General features: G+C 34.6%; 1 protein-coding gene across 1 annotated transcript in view; it reads right to left on the bottom strand.

Annotated features, from left to right (window-relative positions):
• Nucleotides 1-12302, bottom strand: part of LOC144440149 (uncharacterized) — a 105817-nt gene that overhangs the window by 29234 nt on the left and 64281 nt on the right. Inside the window, exon 2 of the mRNA XM_078129424.1 lies at nt 8267-8539. Coding sequence (XP_077985550.1) covers nt 8267-8539 — 273 coding nt within the window. The remainder of the gene's footprint in view (nt 1-8266; nt 8540-12302) is intronic.

The following is a 12302-nucleotide window of genomic DNA, read 5'->3' as shown; positions in this document are numbered from 1 at the left end:
TGTGTGTCTCAAACACCGAAATGCTAAGGTTTTATGACAAAGAGTGTAAATAACAAGCATGGCACCGACCAACCAACCAGGCAACAACCAATCAACCAACCAACCAACCAACCAACCAACCAACCAAGCTAGCTAGCTAGCTACCTAACTAACTAGCTACCTAGCTATCTACCCATCTACCTACCTGACTGACTGACTGACTGACTTATTTATTATTATTATTATTTAGGAATCAGTAGCGATGTTGTTCTTTGGAAACAAGCTTCCCAAATAGCTAAACGTATTAACTTGTGCCAGAATATTTGATATTTATATAACACATAACATGTAAATCATTGACGCCATCAGCCATAACATAGATTGACGTCAGAAATCTTTTCGACGTCTGCTCCTTTCTTTTCCCTTGTGCTCTTTGCATTCTTGCCGTCAACAAAATTTTGAAGTTCTTCCTGTGTCTGAATATACAATCTTGCCACTTTATGTGGTTACTGTAAGCGCTTTAAGCAGACTACAGACTCGCCTTTTAACGATGACGTAAGGCAGATCTCCTTTGCTAGTGTCCTTGGGCAAATATAGAACACGAATTCTGTATATAAAGTTAGGTCTGTGGTAAATCTAGTCCATATCACGTGACAGGATTTCATGTAATCACTGAAGGGGGTAAGAAAGCAAATTGATGTGTTATAAATATTATTAACTAAACTAAATGGACTTACTGGTTCTGGGATAACCTATGGTGTCTTGGGTCCTAAAGTAGCATTATTCAAAAATGGACAAGAATATAGAAAACATGTATGTTTATGATACATTGTGTAGAAATAGCAAATGTTATCATATGACCCAATTAAACAAAGTTAAGATACGTGTATCTTAGGTATGGTTCCAATCTTTCCCGCATTCGCCACGTCACGTCGAGATGATCAGGAATCATCCCCTCCAGCAGCGCACGCACGATCCCTGACCTTGTGATAACAGAAGATGTTGTTTTTGCATATCAACGTTCGTAGTGACTAATTCATCGTATTGATATTTTTTCCGTGCAAAGAATTGTCAGATTTATTAGGATAACTGATTCAATAATAAAAGAGAGGTTGGATTTGTTACTACTAGTCAGCTACCTAGAATACCGGTTTGCCTGTTATCACGTAATCATTAAATAACATTAGTAAACTGCATCTTTAAATTGATATTTTTGAGAATAAAGAAATACTAAGTATTAAGATGGCCCCAAGAGTAGCAAATTGCGCTGAATATTGTGAAAGTATATGACAGGCATGGGATTCCTTATTTACTTTAAGTTGATAATAGAGATGGGTTAAAGGAAGATTATCTGAGGAACCAGTATAAGTTGTTCCTTAAACATAAAATTATGAAATTTGATAACAAAAATGAGAAAAATGTCACTCAGCGTGTAAGCTGGTTATAACATGGCCACCACAAGTATAACAAAATATTTAATAACGTATGTGGTATGCGGGTATGAATTCATCATATTTAACTGCCATACTAAGTCTGCATAGTATGACCTATACTAACAGAGAATATGTGTGGTCATAAATTGTATATACTACAGTTACTTATAAATGTTACGGTCAAAAAGTCATTGTTATTGTAAGAGTTATTGACCAGACTGTATCTGTAGAATTGGCGTTCTATCTAGACATCGATTGACTTCCAACCATTAAATTCTATACGATAAAATCAGTGGTGAAGCAATATTATCTGTAGATTATGCAGTAGTCAGTTAACTACTCCCACTGTGGTGGCTATTGAATTGCCTGCAGTCTATGCTGTTATTAAAATACACGACCAAAACGTTACTGCAGTTCTTTACAATTTAAAGTTAGAAGTATTAATGGTAACATGCTCGTCTTATTAAGAATTAGCCCAAAGCTAGTTCTATTTCGCACATGACCTTGGCAAAATAGTGACTAAGTTATTGCATCTCTCAGGAAAATGTTGCCGTTGGGGAGGGGGTAGTATGATATGTAGGTAAATATTGCTACTGAATAAAGAATATCGTTATAAACCTGGAAGACATTTGATCATCACGAACTTTATGCACTGGATATATTATGAATTACGATCGTTCTATAGCGGTGATATGTTATCATCAGTGTACATGTCTTCCTGGGCCTAATTCAGTAGAGATTTGACGACAACCCCTTTCTCTCAGGGCGTTGGAAAATATAAGCCGAGTTGTTTTTCTAAGGACACATATCTATCAAAGACTAAAGTCTGTTTAATTCGTTTAAACCGAAATGACGTATGTTTCAGCATTGGTTTATCCACAGGTACTTCGAATCTGATGTAAATATTTCATGGCGCCATTCATTTATGTTTTTTCATTTCTCTTAAAATAATCATTAAACTATAACTGTATATCCAGACCGGCTCTGGTGTCATACAGTATTTTTGCGCGTTTTATCTCACATCGTGTCTGCTCCTGAAAAACCTTTTAGAATTGAAGAGCTGATAATTAAACGAAAACTATATTTTTAAAAAAGATCTGAAATAAACTTTGAAAGGGATTAACCTTTTAAAATGGCTGTCAAACATATGTTTTAGCGTATGAACAAGAGAGACTCGTTCTACTATGGAAAGTAAGATGATGAATTTCATAATGTAGTTACGTTTCAAGAGAAATTTACACAAGAAATATATGACGAAAGCAGTCATTTGACCTTTAAGGAAATCACTCCGTAGACAGCAATAGTCTTCAAATTTCATCTGTAATCTCATGTTCGGTTTACATAACGGACGATTTCACAGACATCAACAGGATTTCACTAGATTAGCATTACTGTAACATCTATGGGTCCAATTCTCTCGTGGCGTGTCCGATACCTACAAATAGCTACACTTATGACACATACATTCATAAGTAAAAGCTATACAAATCCTAGAATATGTCAATCATTTTATTTGTGTCACTGTACGGTGATAACTACCACTAGTTGATAATACATGAAAGTAAATAAACTGAATGATCAGATCATTAAACTCAGTGTGAGAAGTTTATTTCACAGACTGAGTTATATGGTTTTGTGAGGTGGTCAGAAGGTCATGTACCCGATGTAGAACACCTGACATTGCCCGACACACTAGTAAACTTGTCAACGTCTCAACATGTCATTACAGTGTAACACACATAGCAAATCATAACTTCATTACGATTGTTATAATGGCAATCTATCTCGCAGATATATGTAGATGGTTTATAAGGCACAGTGTTCAAGCATTGGAACTGTCATATTGCAAAGGCATTTGCAATACTCACTGCATTTCCGGGTTGTATTGAAATAGATTGAATAGTTTCAATCTTATTATGGGAACACGTGATTAAAGAACTGCTACGTTGATAATATGATATTGCTAAATATAGAGCCTATATCGTTACAATTGATTGGTTGGTTTTGCTATGTTCATTTCAGTACTGGTGACAAGTTTTACTGCACAATCATGCCCTTATACGATTAATATTTAGGAGGGTTTGCCCATTCATATGCAAAATACTGTAATATAATAAATATAATGATATAATAATGTAATATGACTTTATACATTTTAATATTTTATTTTCGAGTCAAGCAAAGCGAACATTTGAACAGTGGCAAATAATGTATTAAATTGACATTAAACTAGTACTTTTGCTAAACAAACTTGATGGTTTCACCTTATGATATTTGAAATCTCACATATTGTAAAATGTATTTAGGTAAATATATTAAGATTCACTCATATACACATATTCAGTATATTATAACTTAATATTTATATAAATATACGTACACATTTATTATGGTATTTATAACATCATTGTTATGTAGCCTTCAGTGATTGGCTTATATCGTGCCACGTGGTATGGATTAGAAACCCATAATGACCTCAATTTGCATAGAGTGAGGCACTAGTCGTATACTATTTTTCATAGGGCACTATTCATGTGGCATGGAAGTCCTACCGATGATTTGTTTTGACTAAGAAAAGAATGTGTTCCTGAGACTGTGACGTGTTATGAAATGCTTATTGTTGTTATTGCCTGGTTTTATTTGGGCACGAGTAGACGTAATATTTCCCTTCATACTGTTATGTACGAAGTACTTCCCTCGCCTTTCTGCATCGGGAAATAGTTGCTACATAACAACCCCCGGGGTAATAGACCTCTACCAGTGCCCTCATAGAAAGGCAATACGTGTATGGTACAGCACTGCAAAGTCTTGAGTTTAATTATAAAACCCTAGCATATAAGATTACACATTTACACGGTCATGGGGTCATTCATTAAGAGGTCGGTCATGCAATATTTCTGTCTTCTTTGCTGTTCAAATGGGATTCGATCAACAAATTACATCACTGATAATAAAACTCTGTGATGTCCCTCCAAGCGAAAATGCAATATTCTTATACAACTCATTTTACGGGTTTGAGAAAAAGCTAAATATGGAATGAATCTTTACCGAAGAATACAGAAGCTGTATATATGTTATGGACATTAAAAAACATATCCTCATGTCTCTCTTATACAGATCTTATTGAGCATGCTCGTTAAAGTAAAGCTTGTAGTCAAGAAGATGAAAGCAAGCAGCCACAGAAAGTCTATGTATAAGATAGGTTTTAGGCAAAGGTCAAAATAATTGCTGTACACGTTTTCAAAAGCTGAGACGAGTCTCCCTGATAGCAAAGCAAATCTGGATAATGTATTACCATAGCTAAAGACCGTAACTATCTCAATACACATCTGTAAGCTATGCCACTTGATAACGTTAATGGAGCCATGTTTGAGTAAGGGATTTTAAATAAATATCCTTCGATCGAGTCCATCCAACATATCGTGTCGTTCAATCAAAGTCGACTTCTCCATTTTCGACCTATGGTTTGTTTATATCATATTGCTTCAAGTTCTTCTCCAATGAATATCCTATCGATATGACGATAACTTTAGTGTACGCACGGGAGTATTTCAATTTTTTTATCCGAGTTCATTACATATGTATCACATTCCCGTCGGTTTATTCAAATTAAATACTGGATTGAGATCGGGACAAAAAAGGTTAAGTTAAGACCTCAATGGGCTAATTCCGGCTGCTATGTATAATTATTGGCATACTAGCGCTACAAAAGCCCTGGGAAATAGAAATGTTGTCTGCTTTCAATCAAATGAGAAAGTTCTGTAGCCCTTACGTCGAGACAGGTGACAAATGGTACGACTCTTACATGCCATAACATTAATACAATAAAGAACTGAAAGTCTGTTTGACAAAAAATAGGACTACTGGGAAATATCAAAGAAAGACTTATCTTTTTGCATGGATAATAATCCATCATACTATGTTCTTGAATTAAGATTGCAGCTAGGAATGATGGAGAATTGACTACAAGTTTAATTCTATAATGAACACTATCTTTTTACGAGTTACAAATTACCTTATGAAGAAGTGGAAGATTTAAAAAATAGGTAAAATCAATGTTACTAGATAGAAGATAGAACTAGAACATAAAAGATGGAACCACTTCAGATCATGAAACTTTCCGAAAAGGAAATTAAATATAAAATTACGTTTGCAAATAAACAAGAAAATTACTTTAACAACCATCTGCCAAGTCACACACAACATTTTTATTCTGAAAAAGGAAACAAAGAAGAGGAAAAGTAAAATAGTCCAATTTGTTTGATCATTATCATGTGGTTTGTGCACATTTCTCCATCATAGTATTTTCTTCTTTTATGTTAGTGTTGCAAAGTGTAGCAGTCATTGCAATCCAAAGACTTTTAAAAGTCATTGTTTACAACTGCAATAATCTTTTAACTGAAATATCGCACAGCTTCAAGGTCAACCATCATAATATGGCTAGTTGTTGCAATTCATTGAATGTCAGACAGATATGGCTCTCAATAGTGCAGTGATGTCGTCATGTAAATTTACACGTATCTCTTCATGTCAATGTAACGGTTCTAAATATATTCAAGGTTAAATCGGAAGGACAAAATGTGTATCAAAGAAGATGAAAATTAAATTGTAGCAGCAGCTATTTATGTGACTAAAGTACATTCATTTCAAGTTGAGGTGAACAAATTTTCACCTTGGCATTCATTTTACGGCTACAAGTTGAATGCACAATGCAATGTCATGATCTAGTTGTTTTTGATATCATGTGTCTAAAGTATCAATCTTTCGTTTCCACTCACATTTCTTCTGATGGAAATACCTATCAGGTTTCAATTTCTTACATGTACATGATTTGTTTAAGGCAACGAATGGATAAAATGTCGATGTGTGGTGTAAGTTTTAATAATACTGTTTACCTTTGGTAATGTTGGTGTGTGGTGTAGGTTTTAATAATACTATGTACCTTTGGTAATTTTTGTGTGTGGTGTAAGTTTTAATAATACTGTTTACCTTTGGTAATGTTGGTGTGTGGTGTAAGTTTTAACAACACTGTTTACCTTTGGTAATGTTGGTGTGTGGTGTAAGTTTTAACAACACTGTTTACCTTTGGTAATGTTGGTGTGTGGTGTAAGTTTTAATAATACCATGTACCTTTGGTAATGTTGGTGTGTGGTGTAAGTTTTAATAATACCATGTACCTTTGGTAATGTTGGTGTGTGGTGTAAGTTTTAATAATACCATGTACCTTTGGTAATGTTGGTGTGTGGTGTAGGTTTTAATAATACTGCGTACCTTTTGTAATTTTGGTGTGTGGTGTAAGTTTCAATAATACTGTTTACCTTTGGTAATGTTGATGTGTGATGTAAGTTTTAATAATACTATGTACCTTTGGTAATGTTGGTGTGTGGTGTAAGTTTTAATAATACTGTTTACCTTTGGCAATGTTGGTGTGTGGTGTAAGTTTTAATAATACTATGTACCTTTGGTAATGTTGGTGTGTGGTGTAAGTTTTAACATCACTATTTACCTTTGGTAATGTTTGTTTGTGTGTGGTGTAAGTTTTAACAACACTGTTTACCTTTGGTAATGTTGGTGTGTGGTGTAAGTTTTAACAACACTGTTTACCTTTGGTAATGTTTGTTTGTGTGTGGTGTAAGTTTAAATAATACTATGTACCTTTGGTAATGTTGGTGTGTGGTGTAAGTTTTAACAACACTGTTTACCTTTGGTAATGTTGGTGTGTGGTGTAAGTTTTAACAACACTGTTTACCTTTGGTAATGTTGGTGTGTGGTGTAAGTTTAAACAACACTGTTTACCTTTGGTACATATTTTCATCATTAATCACGTTGACATTCACAGCGAATTATGCAGCGTATCGTCATGATCGTGACTACTTAACGGAGATAATACGAAATGGTTCATATTAACTATCGCAGTGTAGCTTTTCAAGGACACACTTCAAGGCCAAGCTACTCGTGTGGTTGTAACCTCTACACGTTATCCTATCGTGCATCAATACTGTATTTTCAACAAAACACAGGTATATAGAATATGGTATTGCACCGTATTATAATAGGCAGTATACCCCTATTAACAATATTGTGAAGATGAAACTTTTAAAAAATAGTCTGAAAATGGTACTGTTCTGTTATTATGCGGACAGAAAGAATGTTTATACATGGATAGGTGTGTTTCTTGTGATTGCCATTGATTATGTTTCAATCAAAGGAATGTGAGATTTACTGTTGTCAATACGATTGTTTCTTGTTTGTGATGACTAGGTTAAATCTATAAAAATCAAATTTACTGAATTATCTCGGACAGACTTACCAAGCTAAATCCAATCAGAAAAATACATTAAAGTAGATATAATAGCTCGGGTAATGAAAGCCCTTGAAGTATATACCCTAGTTTATTTGCCATTACGATTAAATTGCATTGACTGGAAAATTGAATCGAGTAATATATGCTAGCAAGCAGACCACGAACATCCCCACCTTGCCGATTCACTTGCTCTGTTTTGCATACTGATTTGATGCTAGTTAAATTCAAGCACACAGTCGGTTCTATTGTGGGATGGAATTCAGAAACATCATTCCCTCTGAACAGCAATATAAATCTGAAAAAAGCACTAGTTAATATGGATAAATCTGGCTGTCACGTAGAAGGAAAATGTATTGTCGTTATTATTCAACGTGCCCCTACACGAACGAAGAGCGGTCTTGGATTAAACAGCGTCCGCATGTAATGATCATGTGCTATGTGCTATAAGTTAGCACAAAAACCTAAATTCAGACAATGATCAAGAAAGGTCGCATAATACAAACAAGATAATACGAACAAGACAGTCATATGTTTATGAATAAATACTTACCCAATTAATAGGCGAATCGTAGTACGAGAGACACTGCGATGTCACAACGACAAATTGTTCCACAAATTCCCATTTCGAGGACAAGCCCTTTTTCGTTTTTATCCGTACAGCAAGTAGTCCTGAATACACTGTTCTTTTTACTGTAGTACCTTTGCCATGACTCCGCCTCGTTGAATTATGTACAACGGGTTTTACAGAGCCTTCATCACTCATGTGTTGGTGCCCAATAAACGTTATGTTATCTCTAGACCGGGTCTTGCTCCGATAGGACATCTGTGAAAGGTAAAGAGAACGGACGAAACGTAAAATAGTCGGCAGCTCGTACGAAGATATCTCTGAAAATGTATCTATAGATGACGCGATGTTTGCCTAGACTATGGATTCACCCAACCATATTCAGACCGCAGCCTTCTGCATAATCATGTCGTAAACCAGGTTACTCTTCGATGTTCAATCTCTATTGAAGACGAAAACAATTTGAAGAAAGCAGATTTAGCAAACGTTCTGGAAATAGGACGCTGTAAAGATACCTTGTTGTGGCTTAAGGAAATGTTCGATTTTTTTTGTAAATACTACAAATTTACACTTTCAATAGTGTAAAATTGTGCGTAAATATAAAAATTCCGCCCTCTATATGGCAGAGTTTTAAGTTCGTAAAGAGATTGAGACGAAATTCAAAAGGTTTTCCCAAGAAGTGAAATACTTGATAGACATAATTTATTTAGTTAAGCTCGACGATTTCTGTACTTATTAACAACTATAAATTAAAGCGCACATCATTACTCATCTTTCTTTAACTAAATGGTTTCATAAACTATTTAGATTTATCATGTTACTTGGCACTTTGATTTATTCAACGTTCGCATATACTGTTGTCTGACTGTCATTTCCCGCGGCTGTTGAAGAAAAGATCCAAGTCCTTTTACTTCGTAAATCTTGGATTACAAGGGATCATGAATTATGGATTAAACTCAGAGGGTGTATAATATATTAAAAATTTAACATATGAAGAAATGAAGGGTTACGTCAAGATTATATCTAAGGAAGTAAGTTGTAGGTGTAACATAGGGGTCAAGCAATAAAAACAATTTAAACCTCAATCCAGGACATATACAAGAGAAAAGAATACAATACAATTGAATTCTTCAAAATATGATTAAAATGTCATTCTCCCATATTTTTCTGAAAGTATGTATTTTTTAAACTTAAGCACGTCCAACGTATGGAATTGTACCAATAGTTGAATATTCATAACGTTTGGGCCGTTTAACAGTGTTTGTCATAGTCCCAGCTGCAGTATTCGACATTAATTTTTATCATACCTGTAATCTCTTATAATACCCTGACAATCACGAGTTTGAGACTTTGTTATTTTAGGGTGTTTGTTTCATTTCGCTCTTATTATTTGTCACAAAGCAACCATTCTGGCAAAATAAACTGTATCCCCAAAAATCATTCATAACAAGGTATAATACACCATGAAAGCTGACTTCCTTCATCGATTTGCGGTTCCTATTGTAGAAAACTAAATAATGAAAGCATGACATAGAATAGCGCAATCCATTCATGATGCCCGTAAACTAACAGGAAGGCTTATATTTAAATACACCCTCAACAAAGAGCATATTATTACAATGGCAAGACTTGCATGTAAAGAACGAAGTTTTTCATATACTGAGGCGCCAAATTGTATATTTAATACTACTGAACAGCTGTGCACAAACTAAATAATCTGCGACTGTAGCTATCGTGTAAAACTGTTTAGTTAGAGCAAAGGTTAGTACAACGACCCTTAGTTTCATCGCCAATGAATATTTAAGCCAAAAACCTATAAATACTTTGATCTTCTTATGTGCATGGATGAGGTCATCAAACGGGTCACAGGAGAAGTGGCAAAAACGAATTAGAGAAAGCAAATGATAGAATGATATTGATAATGTTTGTATTGCTATATTTGTTTTCATATAAAAGTTTACAGAATATACACCCCGGACTGAATGTAGTACGTAAGAGGGAGTTCTTTGTCGGCAGTTGCAATCAAGGTATCACTGTACAAATTTATTTTCCCTCCAAACTACATTGGAGACCTCGGTTTTATCACTGGACTCCTAATATCAAACCGCTACAGGGCCTTGCGAACCTGTTGTTCTCATTTAAGTGTTTTACGGAGTGAATTATCCATGACATGTGATTTCCAATTTTTTTTACCGAAAACATTATTTCTCTTTTTCCCCGTGGCGCTTAGATCGAAAGGCTTTTATCAAAAACTCGGGAAGAGTAGCGGGCTAGAGGCATTAACAGGCCTTTCCGGCGGGTGATGTATGGAAAAACACAGGAGTAATCTTGCACTGTTAATTTCCAAACATCATCGTTCTAATTCGTGTACCACAACCTATATTTAGAACGCTTCGCTAAGCTGTAATCGAGGTCTGCACGGAGGTGGTCAAGTGCCCAATAGAATTTTGACGTTCAGGTTGTCAGGGATCGTTATACACCAAATAGCAATCCTTATGTTTTATATCTAATTAGTTGCACTTTTATTTGCTGCGGATTACACGACTTAAGAGTGCTCGTATTATACGCTCCTAAATACAGTAATTGCAGTTTCTTGTTGGCTCTCCTTACATGTGTTTAAATCATTCGAACAGTAACATATATGCCCATTGACGTCCGTACAGCCGCACTATTAGATGCAGTTCCTCGTTTGCGCCTTACTTAACCTGATTCAACTACTTATTATATGTAGGTCAACTTCAGCTGATTTTAAATGATATTCTCGGGCTTTTAAATGGTCTTCTATCAACAGTCAAATACATTTTCTTTCAACTTACTATATTTGTAGCATAATTTGGTTCAATATATCCAATTGATGTGCATGAAATGGCAGCTTGATAAATTACATTAATAGTTATAAATAAGTGTGGGTCTGACATTCAAAGCACGGATGGCTGAACTGGTGAACTGAAACTAACATTTGATTACACATCATAGTAGAGAGACCAACCATTTGGAGACGCCATTATCATTATCTAAATGTATGAGCTGTGTTTGGGTATTTTCCCAAATTTTGATTGATGTTTAGCTCTAGATATTGTGAATGAAAATAAAATCAGTTCATTAAGAAAGATCAGAATTACACACCGTGCCCTATTTATCACTAAAAACTATACACTTATAACAGATCGTAGATACTAATTAATTGTATCCAAATTTAGTGACAATTAAGCAAATCTTTTAATTAAAAGTTGTTGTAAGAATAATAGACATGACAGAATCTAGTGTACTTGTCAAATACGCAAATATTTCAATATATTTTAAATAAATATAAGAATATATATGCAAACCTCAATGGGAATTTCCTACCATGTCTATTATTCTTATATATGAATTTGTCATGCACACACGAGGTTCTGTGTCTATTATTCTTATATATGAATTTGTCATGCACACACTAGGTTCTGTCATGTCTATTATTCTTACATATGAATTTGTCATGCACACACTAGGTTCTGTCATGTCTATTATTCTTACATATGAATTTGTCATGCACACACTAGGTTCTGTCATGTCTATTATTCTTACATATGAATTTGTCATGCACACACTAGGTTCTGTCATGTCTATTATTCTTACATATGAATTTGTCATGCACACACTAGATTGTCATGTCTATTATAATTATATTATGAATTTGTCATGCACACACTAGATTCTGTCATGTCTATTATTCTTACATATGAATTTGTCATGCACACACTAGATTCTGTCATGTCTATTATTCTTACATATGAATTTGTCATGCACACACTAGATTCTGTCATGTCTATTATTCTTACATGTGAATTTGTCATGCAAACACTGGATTCTGTCATGTCTATTATTCTTACATTATGAATGTGTCATGCACACACTAGATTCTGTCATGTCTATTATTCTTACATGTGAATTTGTCATGCACACACTGGATTCTGTCATGTCTGTTATTCTTACATTATGAATTTGTCATGCAAACACTGGATTCTGTCATGTCTGTTAT

This window comes from Glandiceps talaboti, chromosome 1 (assembly GCF_964340395.1).
Source record: "Glandiceps talaboti chromosome 1, keGlaTala1.1, whole genome shotgun sequence".
In the NCBI taxonomy this organism is placed as follows: domain Eukaryota; kingdom Metazoa; phylum Hemichordata; class Enteropneusta; family Spengelidae; genus Glandiceps; species Glandiceps talaboti.
Note: the sequence above shows the minus strand (reverse complement) of the source record. Positions and strands in the feature narration are given on the sequence as shown.